A 20,747-nucleotide genomic window follows, 5' to 3' on the forward strand; every position below is an offset into this window, starting at 1 on the left:
AGCGAGACAGTCTGAACGATGTAGAACAATAAAAAAAACGAAGAATGTGAATGAAAAAAAAAAACAAGTTGTCGTTACTTGCTGCTTCAACAGTTTTTTTCTGCTTGATATTTACACGGTTCAATAACAACAAGCAGAAAAAGAGCAAACGTGACTTGGTAAAAAAATTGCGCCAAAAATGTTCGATTAATTAATAACTCATCATCATCATCATCATCTTCTTCTTTTGAAAACGGGAAAAACTTTTGGGTGAGAATCAATGTTGAAACACATGCCTCCGAGTAACAATGGAGGCTCCTCGGCAAACACACATCCGCGTCCTCCAAGGAGTCTCAATCGATCGATACAACCGCTGAATGTCTCCACGCTGACAAATGGCACGCAGCAAACGCAAAACAGTCATGTCCCGAACGGGCACGTGCCAAATGGCAAAGTTATGAATGGATATCCACCGCGGATGCCAATTTATCATCCGACACCGATACCTGCTCCGTCATCCATGTCGTCGCAAAATAACTTAATTTACAACAAAGAACGTGCGGGAGCGAGAGAAGCTCTTACTAGCTTAGGATTATTATGTTTAGGTGAGTTTTTTACAATTTTTTTTAAAAAAAAAAAATATTTTAAATTTATTTAAATAAATTTAATTTAAAATTAATTAAATAAAATATTTTTTTCAGAGATTATTTATTCAAATTTAAAAATTTGTTTTTAAAAAAATATTTTTTTCTTTTGTAAAAAAATAAAAATAATTAAATAATACTTAATTTATTTTTTTTTTTAAGTAAAAAAATATTAGGAAAATTTTAATTATTTTAATAATTTTTTTAAATAAATTTATAAAATTATTTTTAAAAAATTGTTAAATAAAAAATATTTAAATTCTATAAAAATAAATTTCAATTAATTTTTTTTTAATTATTTGAAAATTTTTAATTATTAATTAAAAATTTTATTTTATTTTATTTAAAAAATTTAATTTTTTAAATTTTTTATAAATAAATTAATTATTTTTTTAAAAATTTAAATAAAATATTTTAAATAAATTTATAAAATTATTTTTAAAAAATTGTTAAATAAAAAATATTTTTTTAAACAAAAAAATTATAATTTTCACTAAAATAATATTTGAAATATTTTTTGTAATTAAATTTTAATTATTTAAAAAATTTAAATATTTTTATTAATTTTTTATAAATAAATTAATTTATTTAATTTTTTGATTAAATATTTTAAATCTCTTTTACTAAATAAATTTTAATAAAATAATTTTTTTTCAGTCTCACTCTTATTAGCGTTATTATCTCTCATATTCCTGCTAAAAATATCTCCCGGAGGTCGAGAACCGCCGCCCCCGCCGATGCTCACAGCGCCCGAAGACTATGCCATCGTGTATGATGTGACACTCGCTCTTTGCGCTCTCTCGCTGTCCCTCAACCTCTGCTGCTTACTTGTCTGCGCCATTCAATTTCTGTTTGCCGTCAAACTTGTGAGAACGCCGCCTCAACCAATCACTGGAAGGTAATTATTCTTCAATTAATTCCCTTTCTTTTCACTAAAAATCGTAAAAAATTGTAATAAAAAACGAAAAGTGTGCCCGAATTATGTTAATAATTTATGTATCATATCACGAGTGACACAAAATAAAACAAAAAAATAAAAAAGGGGGAAAGGTGCATCATCATTAACGGTCACTCGAAGCAATAGACCGTGACACCTACTTGCAAAAATGCACCTGACATGTTCCCTGAAAAAATAAAAAAATAAATAAAGGGACGAAAAAAAAATTAAAACGTGAATTGAACGAAAAAGAAAAGCAACTTACTCGAGCAAATCGTGGGCAAATTGCGAAGAAATATGTTTGCACTTGACTTGTTACTTTTACTTTGACAACAAACGAGCTTCATGTTACCTCAATTTTGTTTCAAATGTTTTTGTTTTAAGTAGATTATAAATTAGAAAAAGTAAGTTCTTAACAAAAGTTGTCATTTTTTGAATGAAACAAGGAGATTAGAACTGCCTGGCGTTAAAATACGTGTCGGGCATTTATGGGGTTTCAACTTTTGTCTAAAAAAATACAAACAGAAGACATTCAAGTGAGTTTTAGAAAAGAGGGGAAATCATTAAATTTGTTTAAAATTAGTAATTAAATAATAAATTTAACTAAAATTCAAAATAAAAAAAAATATTTTTTAAAATAAAAAAAAATTAATGTGTTTTTAGTACATTTTTAACAAATATTAGATAAAAATTAAAAAAAAAAGTTAAAAATATTTTTTAAATTTTTTTTTAAATAAATATTTTAAAATTTAAAAAAAAAATTCTTAAAGAAAAATGTTTGGATTTATAAAAAAAAATCCATTTAATAATTTTCACTGAAATACCCCAAAAAAAAATTTTTGAAAAAAAATAATTTTGAATATTTTAAAATATTTTTTTTTTGAAAATATTTTTATTTAAAAAATTTAAATATTTTTAAATCAATTAAATTTAATTAATTAAAATTAATTTTAAATTAATGTTCAAAAATATTCAATAAATAATTAAATAAATTAAATTATAAAACTAAATAAAATATTAAATAAAAAATAAATTAATTTTAATAAATTTCAATTTAAAAAATTTATAATTTTTAAAAAGTTATTTAATAAATTTGGTCTTATTTAACTCAAATTTTAATTATTTAATTAAATTTTAATTTTAATTTCGTTTTATTTTGGTTAAGATTTAATTAAAAATTTAATTTTTCTGTAAATTTATGTACAAAAATAACCAAAAAAGCTCAAATCCAAAATTTTTCAGTAAATATAACTAAAAGCAGGTATCATGTTATTCATTTCAGAGGCAACAAGTACTTGGAAAAGTCGAGTGTGAGTCGCGTTTGTGCTGTCGGTGGATTCTTCATCTCCATTCCAATCTTCCTAACAGGTGCGTTAACTTTTTATATCAAAAAAAAAATTATTAACCAATTTTTTTTAAATTTATTCTCCACAGGCATCATCTTGTACACATTCACGCAATTCCATTCAACACCTGCCATCGTCACGAGCATTCTCATCGGCATCGGGATCCTCTTTTGCGGCGGTGCGATGGTTCACAATGTCTTCGTATGGCAAAAAGAGAAAACCATCAGTGTGCGTCAAATGGCCATGCCCCTGAATATCAGTGCAATTTCGCAAGGCACGACGCCATATCTCAATCATCAGCTCAACAGCACTGCCACGAGCAACCATCAAGTTAGTTTTAATCCGAATTTGACTTACAACACCAACAACAACAACAACACGGCGCAAAGTAATCACAACACGACGTTCAATCAGACGCCCCTGAATCCGGTTTTGCATACATTTAGTCGAGCGACGCCCGTAACGCAATTGACGCCAATGTCTGGGGCGCATTCTCACATCAGTTTTGGGCATCCGTATTTGCCGTATGGCGTAAGAACGGCAACAGCAACGCCTCCGACACCGAAAGTTGGACCGATGGGACCAATTGGACTCGTGGCACGTGATGCGAGTGGATCAATTAGTCCGGGAATTGGACCGGCACCGACTTTGGATGTCAGCAGTGTTACGGCAACGAATTCGCCACATCACGAACTATCGACTTTAGTTTAGATATAAAATTAGTTTAGATAAGGTTGAATCAATTTTTAAATTTTTTGTTCTTTGTTCCATTTGAGAAGTCAAAAATTCAGTAAAATGGCGAAAAAATTAAAAAAAAAATTAAGAAAAAAAATTTGATAAAACTAAGTCGATTTTTAGGAGTTTTTAAATTTTTCAATAACAATTTTTCACAAATTTATAGAATTTTTTATCAATTTTATATGAATTTTTTTATTTTATAATCTGAAATATATTTTTAAAAATTTTGAAAAATCAAATTAAATACCTAACATCAACAAAATTGAAAAAAACGGCTAAATTTTGTCAATTTTTAAATAATATTTTTTTTAAATTAATAATTTTAATTTGGTTTTTTATTGCAATTTTAACAAAAATTGAAGAAATTTTATTGAAATTATTAATTTATTTAATTTTAATTTTTTTGAAAATTCGATTTTAGTCACTAATCACGTTCTTATAAAATTTATTTTAATACAAAAAAAATTATTTCAGATGTAAATTTGAAAATTCATATCAATTTGACATATATATTCGATAAATTCATGATAAATTTTAAAAAAAAAAAAATTGAAAAATTAAACAAAAAAAAAGTAAAAAAATAAAATTAAATATAAAATTTTATAAAAAAAAATCAAATTTAAAAAAAAAGCTGCCTGTCAAAAAAAATTTAATATAATAATAAATGATTATATAATAAAATAATAATTTTTAAAAAATTGAAAAAAAAAATATTTAAAAAAAAAATATTGAAAAATTCTCAAAAGCCTACTAGAACTAATTTTTGATGAAACTTTTAAATTTTTAATTTCACAAATAGAACTTGGGACAAAAAATTAAAAAAAATTGAAGCAGGATAAGAAACACGAAAAAAATTGTAAATATCTCGAATAATTTTAACAAATAAATAATTTATTCTTATGTTTAAACATTAAATAATTCTTGTTTTTTTAAATTAATATTTTTTGAATAATCCTTTTTGAGCCTTTTTCGATGGTTTTTCACTTGGAAACAGCGATTTCATGGTCTTGGCTTTGTCTTGTTCCTTCTTTCTCTTGAAAAGATCGCTCAAAAAGTCCTTTTTGGGTTTTTCTTTTTTCAAAACTACAAGAAAAATCTTAAATCAAGCCAAAAATTTAATTTTAAAAAAATCAAAACTTACGACTTCGCACTGATCGTTGTTGAGTTTCAGCTTCTTTGTCCTCAAATTCCTTGTTTTTTAATGCTTCTCGCTCTTTTTGTTCAGAAACTATCAAAAAAATTAATTTAAAAATTTTTTTAATAAAAAAAATTAAAAACTTACGACTTCTTTCGTATCGCTGTTGAATATCGTCATCCGTGGCAAAGACCGTCTCAGCATCCGGATTGTAATTAACATTCACGTCATTTTCATCTTCGTCCAAATTTGGGTTCTTGCCTTGACGTTTCATCAATTCCTGCTCAATTTTCTCCATTTCCGACTTAATTTTCGACACCAACGTATCGTAGCTCGGTGGATTTTCGGATTTTTTCTCGGTTTGGTCCTCGCCATTTCCCAAATCGCCCATTAAACTCAAAATTTCGCCATTTCCTCCTTCAACGGCGGCACTGTCCTCCCAAACGGGCACATTTTCCTCCTTGACATCATCTTCTTTGTCCACTTTCGAGTCTTCTCCGTCAGCTTTTCGCTTCGTGATATACAACTCACTCTTGGTAAAGGCATATTTTCGTGGTTTTTGATGGCTTTCGTGCAACGTGCATTCCGTCATCGGCAAAAAGTGATAAAAATCGGGCCCCGAAAGGTGTTTTAAGAGTGTTGCGCTGTGATGAACGGGCGATTCAGGTCGTTTCAGGCTCTCATATCGGTTCGGATGGAACGCCAGTGGTAGTTGATGATGATTTTTCTCGCACGAAGGACGCTCCTTTTTGTGCAGGTAACGCGTCACGTCGTTAAAATACTTGTGCGAGTCCTTTTGGTAGTACTTCACGTAGTCATCGAAGGGTTCGAAGTGCGGTTCGTAGTATTTATGCGACTTTGGCGTTGGCGCGGGCTCAGTAGAAGGCTCCTCCGGCTCGGGTGTCGCTTTGGGGCGAGGCTTTGAATGTTTTTTGTGGTCCCGAAAAAATTCCTCATCGCCATGCTTCACATCGAAGACGTATTTGGGACCTTCTCCGTGCTCTTTTTCATAAAAAGGACGATAAGTGGTCGTTTTTTCGTGTTTCGGATGGTAATAATGGGGTTTCTCGTACGAAACTGGTCGTTCGTAATGAACATCCGCGTGGTAAAAATCCTTTTTGTGAGGCTTAGACGTTGTTTTTTGCTTGAATTCGTCATATTTTGAAGGATAATGCTTCTCTTCGTCAAAATGGGACTTGAAAGGCTTCTTTGTCGTAAACTTTTTCTTGCCATGATGATCTTCTTCGTAGTAAAAAGGCTCGTATTTGGACTTTACATGCGATTTTTCATGGTGCTGATGCGAAAATTTTTCTTTTTCCTCCTCGAAATGATGATATTTGTGAGGTTTTTTCGTCTCATGCTTGTGATAAGGCTCTTCTTCGTGGAAATAATAAGGATTTTCGTGCTCGTAGTTAGACTTTACAAGAGATTTTTTCGAGAAATGGTCCTCATTTTTCGAAAAATAGTGTTTGTCTTCGTAAAAGTGATGTCCGACGGTTTTGTGAGGCTTCTTTGTCGTTTTTGGCTTCTTGTAGGATGGTTCGTCGTCATGTTCGGGATAGCGATGGACCTTTTTAGGCTCAAAATCATCTCCTTTTGGGTAAAAATGTTCTTTTTGTGGCTTTTTAGTGGTTTTTGGCTTCTTGTAGGAAGGTTCCTCGTCATATTCGGGATACTTGTACACCGGTTTTGGTTCGTAATCGTCTCCTTTTGGGTAGTAATGATGTTCTTTATGAGGTTTTTTCGTAGTTTTTGGCTTTTTATACGAAGGTTCGTCAAAATGATACGAAGATTTGTGCTCAAAATCGTCTCCTTTGGGGTAAAAATGTTCTTTATGAGGCTTTTTGTGACTTAAAGGCTCTTCCCTGTGATGATTCGAGTGCAAATAGTAAGGAACTTCAGCAACATAATACTTTTCACAAGGCTTATCGTGCACCGGAAACTTTTCTTCGCGATAATTTAACTTTTCATGATCGTGCTTCTCGTAAAAATTCGGTTTGTAGGAAGATTTTTTCTCGTGATCGACCTTTTTTGGTTCATATTTCTTGTCTTCGTGCTCATAATGATACTTTTCATGATGTTTCGGGGACTTTTGGTCGTAATCGTGTTTTTTGTGACTCGATTTCTCCTCCTTGGACCAATGTTTGTCGTAATAATCGTGCGATTTGTGCGTTTCTTCCGTGTTTGTTTCTACTTGAGGATAATTTTTTTGAGGAAAATCCTTTTTTTCTTTGTACGAATGGGATTTTTGATGATCACGTTCGTAGAAAGGATCTTGCGGGTGGTACTTGGGCTTCTCAGTTGTAGTTTTTTTGGGTTCCGGAGTCGTTTTGCGATACGATTTTTCAGTAGTTGTCTCGTAATGGGGCTTTTTGTGGGAATATTTGTCTTCGTGATGGTCATGGTGAGGATGTTTTGGCGATTTTTCATGGCGATTGTGAGCGTAATAGTGTTTGTCGTAGTTGCGATCGTCTTCTTCGAAGTGACGGCGATGCGAGACAGCTTTGAAATTTTTTGGTTCGTCTCGTTCGTGGTAACTTTTGTACTTGTTTCCTTCGTAAGAAGCACCTTTTTTGCATCCGACACATGGAACGGGCTTGTGTTCTGCCTCTTCTTTGACTTCGCAATCGGTTTTTAAGTGATACAAGTGATCCATTAAATTTTGTAATTTTTTTAATAATTCTTCCGAACTGGATTTTGACAACTTTTCCAAGTCAAATTCTTTTTTGAACTCGAAATTTAGTTGATTTTTCATCTCAGAACAGGATTTTCTGTGAAAATTTAAATTTATTTTTAAATTAAAAAAATAATTTAATTAAAATTTTTTATTAATTAAAAAATATTAATAAAAATTTTAATTTTTTTAAAAATAATTTAAAATAATTTTTGAAAAAACTTACTTGTCACTGCTTTTCGGATCGTGAACTTTTTCCAATTCAATTTTGACCAATTTGTAATCTCCTCGTTTTTCGCGTTCAAAATCGTCGTCAAATAATTGATCTTCATGCTCTAAAACAGCAGGACCCTCAAAGGAAACTCTATTAGAAAAAAAAATAATAAAAAATTTTTTTTAACAAATTTTATAAGAAACTTACTCCTCAGTGGCTTGTATCCTCTGTATCGAAAATGCCACAAGACATAAAGTCAAGAAAAGTATTTTTTGCATTTTAGCAAACTTTTCTATTTTTTTGTTGACTCAAGTTGAAAAATTGCTTTTACTACCGTTTTAGAAGAAAGAACTTCTTGGTATGCACTTTTTACAAAGAGAAACGTGGTACTTATACTAAAAGTTTTGCTTGTTTATTTTTTCATTTTATTTTGGCTTAGGAATAAACAAGTTACATTAGCACTTTGGGCAAACTTGATAAAATCACGCTTTTGGTTTTATATCACCACAAAGGTTAAGGGCAGTTGACAAAAATATAATTATCTTGATAAAACAAAGTTGTGGGTTTTTGTCAGTTTTGGGGCACGCGTCACGTGAAAGAATTTTTTAATAAAATTTTTAATTTTTAAAGTTTCTAGGAAGTTCTGCTTTTGAACGTTTAATGTACGAAATTAAATTAAAATTTAATTAAAGTCGTATTTTAAGTCTTATTTAGTATATTAAATCAAATTGGATTAATTAAATAAAGGAAAAAAATTGATTGAGTAATTTTGTCCACGATTTTTAAGAAAATATAGCTTTGGAGAAAGAAAATTCCAAAACGAAGGAAATCGTGCCTTAAAGGAAATGTGTATTTTGTTGAAAAAATGACTCCTGACAAATTTAGCTTCTATTAATTATTTTTTTTTTAATTTTTTTTCAAAATCAAAGAAACTGCGGCATGCGAAATATTTAAAAACAGCTTGAAAAAAAAGTGATAAAGAGGATGATATATGAATTTATATTGATGAAACGTATGTCAAAGTGTAAAAAATCTAGTGAAATTTATTTAATATTTTTAATTTTTTTTTTAGCTTATTACTCCAATATTGCAAATTAATAAATTTTTGTGAAGCACGATCTTAAACATGTGAAAATTATTAAATAAAATAAATGAATAAAATAAAATAATTAAAATATTAAATAAATAAAATTAATTAAAAAAAAAGAATTTTGAAGATCCTTATTTAATATTTTGTTGAATATTTGATATTTTTATTAAAATTTTGTTTTTAATTATTTTTTTTTTTTAATTTATTTATTATTTTTTTTTATATTTTTATATGCGAATAATGAAATTTAAAAATCAAAAAATGAAAGAGTTTCATAATAAGTACAGTGGCGGATTATCCTGTAGGCTATAGGCCCCGAGCATTCTGTAGAACAAAAATCTTTAAAATATTGAGGCCTATTTAATGGTTCAAAAAGGTCAATTAGCCAATTAATCCGCAACTGAATAAGTATTATAAAATTCTGTAAAAAATTTCATTTAAATATTTTTTCATACTTAGGTCGTAATTTGTACTTCGTTCAAAATAAAGAAATAAAAATTTAAGAAAAAAAATATCACATTTCGACTCATATTTTACACAGTCAACGTCACAAATAAATGGCACTAATGTCGATGATTTTCCATTCAGAAAGTTTTTTTTAAATTTCATTTGTTGAACATTTTTTTTCATTCTTTATCAAATTTATATTGATGTTGCCATACAAGATCTGTTTTTACAATTTTTCGCAAAAACTATGCGTTTCCGAGCATGAAAAGTGATTCTTATGACTCAAGAAATGTTTAGCGCGAAAAAAAAATTCAAAAAAATTTTCACTGAAATCCTCTTATTTTTAAACAAATAGAAAGTAAAAGGCGCTTCCACAAATTTATTAGAATTTTAAAACTGAGCTTTAAACAAGGTTTTGCACTTGAACTATGTCATATTTTTATTATTATTTTTTTCATGAATATGTTTTATTATAAAAAAAATAAATAAATAAACAATATCACAAGAGGTCTTCGGACCGCAGTGATGCAACCTCAAACTTTACCTTAATAAACAAGTTCAATTATTATTTTTCACCTACCTGTCAGAAAAAGCAAAATTTCAGACCTGTATTAACTTCGAGTATACTAAAAACAAAATAAAAAAAAACTAAAAAGTTATTTCAAATTAAATTAATATCAAAATTATATGAAATTTAATTAAGAAAAGTTATTAAATTAAATTATTAAATTTTAAAAATTAAAAAAAAAATTTTTCAGTAAAAAAAAATTAATTTATTTTTAAAAAATATTAAAATAATGTAAAAAAAACAAATAAAATATAAATAAACATTTTAGTGGCTATTTCTATAAGATACATCATCAATGATGGGTTTTCCTGCTGTCGCAAGATCGGTATCTCCCAATTCCGCTGAATTTTCATTTCCATCTACCAAACTTCTTTTTTGGTGAAATTCCAGTTTTCTAAATCTCTGATCTTTCGACATCAATTTCTTGTAAAGTCTCGCTCGTTTCCTCTCTTCCTTATTTTCCTTCATTTGAGCCTTTTTGGCTTGCTTTCTACTCTTAAAGTCGTCTGGATGTGAATTGTTATCCACCGACACAAATTCAACTTTTACTGGCGTGACCATATTATGAGGGTTGGATCGGTCGTAATTCAAGGCTTCCTTGCTGTAATGCACTTTTAGCATGTCCTTCTTTTTAGTTTTATATTGTTGATTGGTGTAATAAGGCGAAACGTAGTCTGGCGTCTCGTAAAAGGGCTTCGGAGGCAAGAAAATTGCTGGAATTCGCGTTTGTTGGTGATATCCGTAACGGTCGTAAGATCGCTCGTCTGCCAATTTTAACATCACCATTTTGTATAAAATTTCCATGAATTTTTGGGATAAAAGTTCCTGCTCGATTTCACGTTCTGCATGAGTTTTGATGTCGTAGTAGTAATTCGCTATCGGATCTCGTCTTAAGTGATGTAATTTGTTGAAGGCACCGAAGCAGTTTTCAATGTAGTTTTGGAGGGTTTCACTGCAACTGAAAATAAATTTTAAAAAAATGTAAAAAAAAATCGAATTTTTGACATAAACTTAAGAGATTTATGAGACTTAAACTTAAGTTTAAGTAAAATTTTGACATAAACTTAAAAATTTTGAGACTTAAGGTTAAGTTTAAGAAAATTTTTAAGAATTTTTTGAATAAATTTTTAAAAATTTTGACTTAAACTTGAAAAAATTTAATTTAACTTAACATTAACTTAAGCTTAAGTCATAATATTTATAAAATTTTACTCGAACTTAAGCTTAAGTCTCAAAAATTTTTATAGCTTAAGTCAAAATATTTTCAAAAATTAGTTCGAGCTTAAGTCCCAAAATTTTAAAGTTTAAGTCTAAAGTTTGTTAAAATTTTACTTGAACTTAAGCTTAAGTCAAAATATTTGCAAAACTTAATTCAAAGTTTTAAGTTTACGTCTTAAAATTTTAAAAGCTTAAGTCAAAATTTCATAAAGTAACATTTAAAAAATTTGACTTAAACTTTAAAAATTTTAATATTTAATTTCAAAGTTGAATTAAGTTTTGCAAATATTTTGACTTAAGCTTAAGTTTGAGTAAAATTTTGACTTAAAAAAATTTTTACTTTAACTCAAAACCTTTTTGACAATTTTCTAAACAAAATTTAAATTTTCTTTAAAAAAATATTTTTTTTAACAAAATTTGACTTAATGTGACTTAAGCTCTGACTTAAAAAATTATTCAGCCTTGAGAAAAAAACTTACTAAGAACTTTCTCGTGACTCTTCTAAAGGAACACTCCCTTTCACGTAAAAATCTCCCGGTCTCTTATCATGTCCTCTCATACTGTAATATTCCTCAAAATCCGGGTCATAATTCAAAAAATGATCCGCTGGACCTGGATATCCCTCATATTTCCCTACTTGATAATCCTCATAATCGTAATCGGGCTCAAAGGGTTTTTTGAAACGATTTTCCTCAAATCTCGGTGCATCATATTTCGTCACATATTTCGTCTCTTCATGTCTCGGTTGATATTCTTCCTCACGTTTCAAACTCCTTTCGTGCTTCTCTCGTTCCAGTTTCTCGTAAAACGGTTCCTTCCACTTGTATCGCGCAAACAACGGCAAAAAATTCCCCGAAAACACCAACAAAAATATTAATTGCACGAAAATATTCGTCTGCATTGTGTCTCGCGTGTCAAAAATTACAACGGAAAAGTAAAAAGTTTTTATTTATTTATTTTTTTTATGAACCACTTGTTGCACTGCGCGATTTTTCCTGTGATTTTATTAAAAATACTGCATGATGTCGTAACAGAGTGCAATAAAAGACTGATTCTTAAATGCTTGGATGCAAAGAAGTCATCATCGTAATTTTTTTTTGCTGCTGTTTGTTTTTTCGCAAAGCCGAGGTAACACACGAGGAAAAAGGTCATTGTAATATTTATTTATTTTTTTTCAGCAAATATGTTAAATAACGCATCCAAGAACGCCAAGCGCTGTCATGTAACGTCAACTTTGTAAGAATTTCGCGAGCAGCCATCAACCTTCGTGAGTATTGATTTGTTATAGAAGGGTTTGAAAAAATTATTAGAAATGGAAAATATGAAAACTTGTAGCACAGCCAGTCTCTATATCAACCTTCAACCACAACGGTATCAATCAATCAACCTATTTTTAGTAATATTTTTGATGTTAATAACCAAGCGAGTCGTATATCCTCACAAAAAATATAATAAAATGGAAAAATAGCGAAAAAAAAGTTCGAGCACATGATAATAATTTAAATGTTGTGTGAGGTCTTGCATGTGTGAGAATGATTTGCGAAACTTTTTTTTTTGTTGTTGTAAAATAACTTTTCCAATTATCATTTCCGATGCGTGTGTGAGGGAATTTTTACTTTTATGACGGTTTTATTTTATTTTTTTGATTTAATTTTATTTTTTCAACTAAAAAGCTCAGAACTAGTGAGTTTTTCAACAGAATTTTAGAAGTTTCAAATTTATTTAGAAATTAGAATAAATTTTAAAACCTTCTTTAAATATTATTTAAAATTAAAAAAAAAATGACACTAAAAAGAGTAAACTATAAAAATCGATAAAAATATTTTTAAAAAAATTAAAATTAAAAAAAAAATACAAAATTAAAAAAGTAGGTAATAATTAAAAAACATTAAAAAAATAAAAAAAAAATAAAAATTAATTTGAAAATTTAATTTTAAATTTATTTAAAAATTAATTATATTTTAATTAAATTACCTTTAAAATTTCGATTTTCATTATTATTTTTTAAAAATTATTTTAAATATTTTTTATTTTTCTCAAAAAAAAAATTAAAATTTTACTTAAAAAAATATCAATTTAATTCCAAAATTTAAAAAAATTGTGAGACTAAAAGAATAAAAAAATTAAAATTTAAAAATTGAAATTAATTTTAAAAAAATACCTTTAAAGCTTCGAACTTTTTTTTATTTTTTAAAAATTATTTTAAATAATTTAAATAAAAAAAAATTAAAATAAATTGAGATTTTTTTAAAGAAAGAATCAAAACTTACTCGTAATTTTATAATTTTAGCCAAATTTTTTTTAGCAATTCTTAATTCCTCCAATTTTTTTATTTCATATTACTCGGTACTCTTTTTTTTATTTGTTTTTTGAGAAATATAAAAATTATTTTTCAGAACTTTTAAATTTTCACAACATTATATATTTTATAATTAAATTTTCTTAAATATTTTTGTTAATTTTTTTCATTAATTATTTTAACCACTTTTTTTTGCTAATTTTGAAAAATTGGAACTTTAGAAATTTTAAATCCATTTGTTAGATATTATTATTAAAACACAATTTTTCACTTATTTTTCTTTAATTTCTTGTTAAAATCATACAATTTGGTAAAATCCTGCAATTTCGGGGTCTTTCGTATGAATAAATACGCCGTCTGCTCATTTTCTATATTTTTGAATATTCGTTCTCCTACGTTATCCGTATAAAATGCATAATGAATTTCCTTTGATAACTATTTTGAAAAAATAAAAAAATATTTTTAAGATAAAAATTAAAGAAAATGATTTTTTACATGCATGTGCGCCGCTTTAGCTTTCTCAGCTTCTTCCTTTCGAAAGCACGTATAACTAAAAACATCGGTTTTGAGACTTTTTGATGCCTCGTAAGCCTGTTTCATGAGGACTTCTTCGAAGTTTTTCTCTGAAAATGATGAAAAATTTAAAAAATTTCAAGAAATAAGGGAAACATTTTAACAAACCTTCAATTTCATCAGAAACGCACAAATCGAAGCAGTGAAAACAGGTACCTAAGTTTTTGGATCGCAGAACGTTATTTGCAGAAAATGGCAGTAAGGACATACCTTTTGTCAGTTCCGACGTTTTAATGATGTCATATTGTAACGTAAAAATTTTTGATAATTTTGTGGAAATTGTCGGCATAATTTTCCACAAGGTCCAGTCGTATTCGTCGATGCTCATTATTTTGCACAGTGCGAGGCCAAGTAATTTTCCCGTTTCAATGGAAATTGCTGCGATTGAGCAACAGTCCTAAAATTTAATTTAATAATTATTTATTATTTACATTTTAATTAATTTAAAAAAAAATTAATTTATATTTAATATAAATTTTAATTATTTTAAAATTAAAAAAATTTAATTAATTAATTTTAATTTAAAATAAATTATTAAATAAACAAATTTAATTTTAATTAAAAAATATAATTAAAATTTTTAATAATTCAAATTTTAATAAATTAATTTTAAAAAAATTATTTAATTAATTAATTAAATTAAAATTTAATATAAAATTTATTTTTTTAATTAATAATTATTATTTTTTCATAATTTTTTAAATTTATTTTTTTAATTATTCAAATTTATTTAATTTAATTAAAATATTATTTAATTTATTAATTTAATTAAAAAATTAATATTTAATTAAAATAATTTATTTCGAATATTAATAACTTTTAAAATTATTTTTTAAATTAATATTTTTATTTTTTTAAAAATTTTTTTTAGGAAAATTTCCTTACCTTCAAAATATGTAACAACCGCGCACAATATTCCTCAATAACCTCTTCATCCTTGTCGATGCCCAAATTAATCCACAACGGATTTGTAGTAATCGAAAATTTCTTCAGCAATTCCAGTGAATCCTGAATTCTCGTGACTGGCAGGTCCTGCAGCCGAATATCGCCACGAACATCCCAAATAATCGGATCGAACTCATTGTCAATTACTTCTTCTTTTTCAGCCATTTTAGAATTTCACATTTTATAAATTTTCACATTTTGACATAAATACCAAAATAAATTTTTGTTGCTACTTTGTTAACAAAAAAAAAATAAAAATTCACCGGTGCAGTAAAGAAATTCTACTCGACTATTTTGTTGAACGATTGGCGCGATACTGAAACGTTGAACATGTTTCACTTCGAGTTTTATACTTATAATAATAAATTTTGTATCTGAAATCAATATGTAGCAACCACAATATAGTTGCTGTTGTTGTGAATAGACAGCTGAGCGAACTGAACATACTAGCGATCAAATATTATTTGCGATATAATAAATTTTGGCGATTATTTTCCTTTTGTGCATGCATGGTAGTTATTGTTACCTATTATTGTTAATGTTTGTGTAATGTCATGTTCTGTTTAGGCAATCGAAAAAATGACGAGGAAAATAAAAAGAAAATTTATTACAATTTTTATTGAACAATGAATATTTTTTATGTTTGAGGTTTTTGATGATAACGGTGAAAAAATATCCGTTAGATGGTGTTTTGGAACTTTTATTTTATCAAAATTTCAAATTTTTTAATAAATTTGGCCGCTCCAAATTTTTTTTGAACTTTTTGTCAAATGCCCCATTTCAAAAGACGAATGTGGCAAAATAAAAAAAGGTAAAAATTTCTTAAAAAATGACCGTTTTTGGTCTATTTTCATAATTTTTTAAACAATTTTTAAAAAATTTTTCATTTTTTATTATTTTTTTAAACTTTTGTATTGAAAATGATATTTTTACAAGAATTTTCTTCTCTAATTTTTTTTTTCGAAAATCAATTAATTTTTGATTAAATTTAATGAATTTTTTTTTTGATGTTTCAACCCCCCTTTCCGATTTTGCCGAAAAAATTCAAAAGGAAAAATAAAAATAATTAAAAAAAGAGTAATTTTATCAAAATTTTTCAAGAAAATTCATTTTTTTTTAAACAAAAATTTTTTTTTTAAGAATTTTTGTATTAAAAAACGATAATAAAATGTCCAGTTTTTGAAAAATTCGGAAAAAAATATTTTTCAAAATATGATGACTTTACTTGCTTTAAAAAGAAGTTCATTATACCTAGAAACGAAAATTTAATGACAAAACCCTAAATTTTTGAAAACGTTAATTGACCAATATTTTTATTTTTTCTTAAATTTTCATTTTGTGAAATTTTAAATAAAAACTTAAAATAATAAAAGTAAAAATTATTTTAATGTGTTCAATCAACGATTAACCTTCAAAAACGTCAAAAAAATAGTAAAAAAAATTAATTTTTAATTTTAAGGCTTAAAACTGGTCAAATAGTTTGTCCGAAATTTTCATTCAACCGCCATTTTCTGATTTTTTGTTAGAAAAAATGTAATTTTAAAATATTTCCAACTGTTTCATTTTTACCGTAAAAAATATTTGAATTTTCTACTCAATTCACTCAAATTTTGTCGCCAACATGCGTCAAATGTTCAAAACAATTACCGCATCGCTCGCAAAAACACTTCTTACTAAAAAAAATCCTTCATTAAAAATTCAATTTTAGTCAATAAATCGCATCAAATGCACACCGATTTATCGCCGCACCTCCACACACCCGAGTGTAATTTGTTAATTAAAGCTCTGAAAGACTGTCATCAAGAATATCGCTTCAGAAGGTTCTTAGGTAAGCTCTAATTTTTTATTTTTCTCACCTTTTCACACGATTTTTAATTCCAGGTGCTTGCAACTCATTCGATGACGAAGTAGTCAAGTGTTTGCGAAAAGAACGAAAGCAACGTCAAGCTGAAAATTTCGAAAAATCCAAAAAACGTCTTGAACGTCAAAGACAAAATTCAAATTCAGAATAAAAAAACAATGAAGGACGATTACCACGAAAGTTTCACCGCTGATGACATCCAAAATTTCCCTTCTGTCGTCGATCGTTTCTACGAAAAGTTCCGATATTCGTACCAAACGGAGGAAAATCACCTCGTTCTTGCCCATTCAAATGGCATCGTCCTTGTGCAATTGTGTCCCGAGCATCCCGTGTTCCAAAGTGGCATCGCCGAAATTAGTTACGACGTGGGGCAGGTCGATCGGAGCAATAATGAGGTGAAAGGGAAAAGTAAACGCGGGGGATTGGTGTTGCAAGAAAGGACACAACTTGCCGTAATTCGGTCCAAAGACGGGAAAGAATATAAAATTGTGTCGCCATTGGCGGGAAAATTAGTAGAAGTGAACAAAAGTTTGGCGGAAAATCCAGATTTGGTGAGAAAGGAAGGCGATGGTTATGTTGCGATAATTTTACCGAAGCAGGATGTCCTGAAAAAGGAGAAAGTTAAATGGGAGCAGATTGGAGGTCCAATTGTTAGAATAGAAAATGTTTAAAAATTTTTAAAAAATATTTAGTAATAAAAGTTAATAGAGCAATAAATTGAAGAAAATGTTTTGAATTTTATCATTTTTAATTTTTTTTTTTGGGAAATTTTTCAGAAATTTTCGTAACCCGAATATTTTAAAAGTATTAAATTTTTCTATGTTCAGTAAACTTTTAAAAAATTTATGTCGCAAAAAAATGAAAATTTCCGGGGGGGGGGGGACAAAATTAATGAAAAAGACTCAATTTTTTTTACTAAATTTTTTTGATTTTTGAACGTTAATCGTTAATTGAACACATTAAAAATAATTTTTACTTTTATTATTTTAAGTTTTTAAGTAAAAATTTTAATAAAATTTCACAAAATAAAAATTTAAGAAAAAATAAAAAATTTGGTCACGTGACTCAAAAATTTATTCATCAAATTTTCGATAGATAATGCGTTTTTAAAGCAAGTAAAGTTCATATTTAATATAATTTTAATTTTTACTGGACATTATTATCGTTTTTTAATCAAAAAGTACCAAAAAAATGTCAAAAATTTTCCTTTTTTGTTATTATTTTTATTTTTCCCCCTGAATTTTTTCGGCAAAATCGGAGGGGGGGCGACATAAAGTGAAATAATTAAATTTAATGGCCTCAGTAAACTTTTAAAAAATTTGGAAAAAAAAGGAAAATTTCCGTTTTTTTAAATTTTAATGAAAAAGACTCAATTTTTTCTCAATTTTCAATTTTATCAAAAAGACTCCGATTCGACGAAAAATTTAATTTAATTTTTAATTTTAACGAATTTTAACGCTTTTTTAACGAATTTAATTTTTCCAAAAAAATTATAAAAATATTTAAAAATTTTCAATAATTTTTTTAAGCCACGCTAGTCGAATTTCTAAAATATTTTTCATTCAAATTAACTTAAATTTAAATACTCGCTCCAGTCAATTTTCATTCGGGTTACGGGCAATTGTCGTCGTAACGCTTTGAAGGTGGTGTCGGACATCGTTTGAAAAACACAATTTAAAAATTTTTTTTCAATTAAAGTAACTGATTTTACGTTCAAGAATGTTAGAAAAAAATAAAATAATTAATTATTATTAATAATTAATTAATTAAACTTAATTTTATTCAATAATTAATTTTTATTAATTTTTAAAAAATTTAAATTAATTTTAAAGTAAAGTATTTTTCACGCTCCTTACCAAAATTTTTAAGCGATAAATTTTTAAATAAAAATCGAGGTGAAAATTGATTATTTTCCTTTATTTTAATTTTTTTTTAATAATTTTTCAATAAATCATCGGATCACGTTGGATCGTTAGCCATTATTATTAATTAATAGATTTCAATATATATATTTATGAAAATTATTATTATTATTAATATTAATTACTTTTTTGAAAAAAAAAATAAGGTTTATAGAAAAAAAAATATATAATAATAATTAGAAGAAGAACTTCGTTTTAAATGCTAGTTATTATTGTGTCTTCAGCTCTTTGCCAATACTGTACGATACTATCTTGCTCCAGTCAATTTTCATTCGGGTTACGGGCAATTGTCGTCGTAACGCTTTGAAGGTGGTGTCGGACATCGTTTGATAATTGTCCGAAATAGCTTGCTGGTAATCGTTTTCCTCATCCTTAATTAATTTCATAATTTCCTTGGCAGTTTGTTGTTCGTTTGACACAGCAAATGATTCCTTGCACTCCTTCGAGGAGACAAGTTGGACGTTTCCATCTTCGTAGTAATGGACCTACGGGAGACAAAAAATCTATTTTTAGCGAAAACTATAATTTTTGTAGGCGTGAAAGTGAAATGAAAATGTGAAAATTGACATTTTAGTCAAAGAAATTTTTCTATTTAAATGCATATTATGTGAAAAATGCAAATTTACATAATATTTCCAAAATTTTTTTTTTGCGAAATTTAATTTTTATATTTAAATACATTATTTAAAAATTAAAATTCAATAGAACAAAATAAAAAAATTGGTATCATTTTATAATTTTTGAAAAATTAAAAAAAAATAATTTTATTTAAAAATTTTTTTTTATGAAATTTTAAAATATTAGGATATGAAAAAAAAAATTAATTATTTTGTTTTATTATAAGAAAAGAAAAAGTAATTTTGATATAAAAATCAAAAAAAATATTAGATTTTTTTTTAAATTTAGTCATTTGCTTAAACCTTATTTTTTAAAATTATTTTTTTTATTAATTATTTTATTAAATTATTTTATTATAATTTTTTTATTTTGATTTTTTACCGAAATATTTTTTCTTGAAATTTTTTTTCTTGTTATTTTCTAGATAATTAAATCAAAAATTTTCAAATTTGTCAAAAATTTCAATTTTTCTTATTTTTTTCCACTTTTCACACACAAAAAAAAAATATTTCACGCTGAATATTTCACTCACCTGAACTTTTAGCACCCCCTTCAGCTCACCCGTTGCCGTTCCCGGCGTAAAATGCACATTCCACTGCGACCTCCATCGACCGTTCCAGTAGTTTTTCGGTTGGAATTGATGATCTTCGATGCAAATTGCGAGACTAATCTGTCCGCCACTCGATTTCCCAAAGACGGAACAAACGCCGTGACGATAGTGATTCGCTGTGTAGGCAAGAGCTTCGAGATCCAATGCGGCGCGCCACGGCTCAGCCAAAGCATCGACTTCGTACGGCTGATATTCGCTCGCTTCCTTCCGTAAATGCTCATATTTGAATGATTGTTTTGTACGGGGATCATAAAAACGACCTCCTCCTACAAATTGCATCGAAAAAAAAAATATTTTTTTTTAGTTTTTGATAAGCGAAAAAGCGATAAGAAATCATTACCCAAGTCATTGTATTCGGTGATTAGACCGGGATATTGACTTTGCTCGATGCGGACTGGCGTCAGTTGATCCTTGTTGTATTGCGCAAAGGCATTGCTCGCACCTTCCTTCAGCAGTGTATCGTTCTTGAGGAGCTCTCGCACATCGTTAAACACTTCGTTGAATTCGCCAGGCGGTGCGTGAAGAATAAAATCCGACACGATTCGCACTTTCTCTTGATCACTGATTTCGGGTTCCATCACTGCACACACTGGAAATTCGACAAAAAATTATTTTATTAATAGATGTGTCGAAAAGAAAAAGTAATAATAAAGGCAGATGACACATCGGCACTCCCATTCATTTAATGCGTTTCGATCGCCGAAAAGTAGACCAACAAGTGTCTTGCGGCGATGCTCACCTCTTCGGGGGTAATTTGTCGTGTCGATTGGTCACTTTTGAGTTGATTTTAGCGAGGATTTGGCCTTATTTTGAGTTTAAATGTTTACGATTGCCTTGATACACTTTTTTTAATGAATTAGTTACGCGAGACGAATGAAAGTGATAAAAAATGACCCAATATGAAATTTAAAATTTGTTTGTGTATTGGG

General features: G+C 27.8%; 5 protein-coding genes across 5 annotated transcripts; 2 read left to right on the forward strand and 3 right to left on the reverse strand.

Annotated features, from left to right (window-relative positions):
• Positions 1–271: 271 nt before the first annotated feature.
• Positions 272–3,679, forward strand: LOC134837569 (uncharacterized). Its single transcript, XM_063852951.1, has 5 exons — positions 272–584; positions 1,281–1,521; positions 2,843–2,928; positions 2,995–3,294; positions 3,358–3,679. The coding sequence occupies exons 1-5, from the start codon at positions 272–274 to the stop codon at positions 3,615–3,617; spliced, it is 1,200 nt and encodes a 399-aa protein (XP_063709021.1). The 3' UTR covers positions 3,618–3,679.
• An 899-nt stretch (positions 3,680–4,578) lies between these two features.
• On the reverse strand, positions 4,579–7,945 carry LOC134837570 (uncharacterized). Its single transcript, XM_063852952.1, has 5 exons — positions 7,875–7,945; positions 7,680–7,817; positions 4,927–7,550; positions 4,786–4,872; positions 4,579–4,727 (listed from the first exon to the last, which is right to left on the reverse strand). The coding sequence occupies exons 1-5, from the start codon at positions 7,943–7,945 to the stop codon at positions 4,579–4,581; spliced, it is 3,069 nt and encodes a 1,022-aa protein (XP_063709022.1).
• Positions 7,946–13,556: 5,611 nt separating this feature from the next.
• LOC134837571 (uncharacterized) lies at positions 13,557–15,098 on the reverse strand. The gene is made up of 5 exons (XM_063852953.1): positions 14,748–15,098; positions 14,073–14,259; positions 13,971–14,018; positions 13,785–13,912; positions 13,557–13,724 (listed from the first exon to the last, which is right to left on the reverse strand). The coding sequence occupies exons 1-5, from the start codon at positions 14,970–14,972 to the stop codon at positions 13,557–13,559; spliced, it is 756 nt and encodes a 251-aa protein (XP_063709023.1). The 5' UTR covers positions 14,973–15,098.
• Positions 15,099–16,694: 1,596 nt separating this feature from the next.
• Positions 16,695–17,409, forward strand: LOC134836923 (protein Abitram). The gene has a single exon (XM_063852208.1). The coding sequence runs from the start codon at positions 16,827–16,829 to the stop codon at positions 17,337–17,339; it is 513 nt and encodes a 170-aa protein (XP_063708278.1). The 5' UTR covers positions 16,695–16,826; the 3' UTR covers positions 17,340–17,409.
• A 1,266-nt stretch (positions 17,410–18,675) lies between these two features.
• LOC134836525 (F-actin-capping protein subunit alpha) lies at positions 18,676–20,683 on the reverse strand. The gene is made up of 4 exons (XM_063851709.1): positions 20,558–20,683; positions 20,159–20,407; positions 19,741–20,084; positions 18,676–19,075 (listed from the first exon to the last, which is right to left on the reverse strand). Exons 2-4 carry the CDS (start codon positions 20,394–20,396, stop codon positions 18,800–18,802), a joined length of 858 nt encoding a protein of 285 aa, XP_063707779.1. The 5' UTR covers positions 20,397–20,407; positions 20,558–20,683; the 3' UTR covers positions 18,676–18,799.
• Positions 20,684–20,747: the final 64 nt, after the last annotated feature.

Source organism: Culicoides brevitarsis, chromosome 1 (assembly GCF_036172545.1).
Source record: "Culicoides brevitarsis isolate CSIRO-B50_1 chromosome 1, AGI_CSIRO_Cbre_v1, whole genome shotgun sequence".
In the NCBI taxonomy this organism is placed as follows: domain Eukaryota; kingdom Metazoa; phylum Arthropoda; class Insecta; order Diptera; family Ceratopogonidae; genus Culicoides; species Culicoides brevitarsis.

What these genes read in the sequence shown, in the direction of transcription:
- LOC134837569 (XM_063852951.1), top strand. Translation starts at nt 272, where the DNA reads ATGCCTCCGAGTAACAATGGAGGCTCCTCGGCAAACACACATCCGCGT. An exon ending in CCTCAACCAATCACTGGAAG is followed by an intron (nt 1,522 to 2,842) that starts GTAATTATTCTT and finishes TATTCATTTCAG; the next exon opens with AGGCAACAAGTACTTGGAAA. An exon ending in CAACAACAACACGGCGCAAA is followed by an intron (nt 3,295 to 3,357) that starts GTAATCACAACA and finishes CATTTAGTCGAG; the next exon opens with CGACGCCCGTAACGCAATTG.
- LOC134837570 (XM_063852952.1), bottom strand. Translation starts at nt 7,945, where the DNA reads ATGCAAAAAATACTTTTCTTGACTTTATGTCTTGTGGCATTTTCGATA. An exon ending in AGGATACAAGCCACTGAGGA is followed by an intron (nt 7,818 to 7,874) that starts GTAAGTTTCTTA and finishes TTTTTCTAATAG; the next exon opens with AGTTTCCTTTGAGGGTCCTG. An exon ending in GATCCGAAAAGCAGTGACAA is followed by an intron (nt 7,551 to 7,679) that starts GTAAGTTTTTTC and finishes AAATTTTCACAG; the next exon opens with AAAATCCTGTTCTGAGATGA.
- LOC134837571 (XM_063852953.1), bottom strand. Translation starts at nt 14,972, where the DNA reads ATGGCTGAAAAAGAAGAAGTAATTGACAATGAGTTCGATCCGATTATT. An exon ending in CGTTTCTGATGAAATTGAAG is followed by an intron (nt 13,913 to 13,970) that starts GTTTGTTAAAAT and finishes CATCATTTTCAG; the next exon opens with AGAAAAACTTCGAAGAAGTC. An exon ending in CTAAAGCGGCGCACATGCAT is followed by an intron (nt 13,725 to 13,784) that starts GTAAAAAATCAT and finishes TTTTCAAAATAG; the next exon opens with TTATCAAAGGAAATTCATTA.
- LOC134836923 (XM_063852208.1), top strand. Translation starts at nt 16,827, where the DNA reads ATGAAGGACGATTACCACGAAAGTTTCACCGCTGATGACATCCAAAAT.
- LOC134836525 (XM_063851709.1), bottom strand. Translation starts at nt 20,396, where the DNA reads ATGGAACCCGAAATCAGTGATCAAGAGAAAGTGCGAATCGTGTCGGAT. An exon ending in CACCGAATACAATGACTTGG is followed by an intron (nt 20,085 to 20,158) that starts GTAATGATTTCT and finishes TGCAATTTGTAG; the next exon opens with GAGGAGGTCGTTTTTATGAT. An exon ending in AGGGGGTGCTAAAAGTTCAG is followed by an intron (nt 19,076 to 19,740) that starts GTGAGTGAAATA and finishes TGTCTCCCGTAG; the next exon opens with GTCCATTACTACGAAGATGG.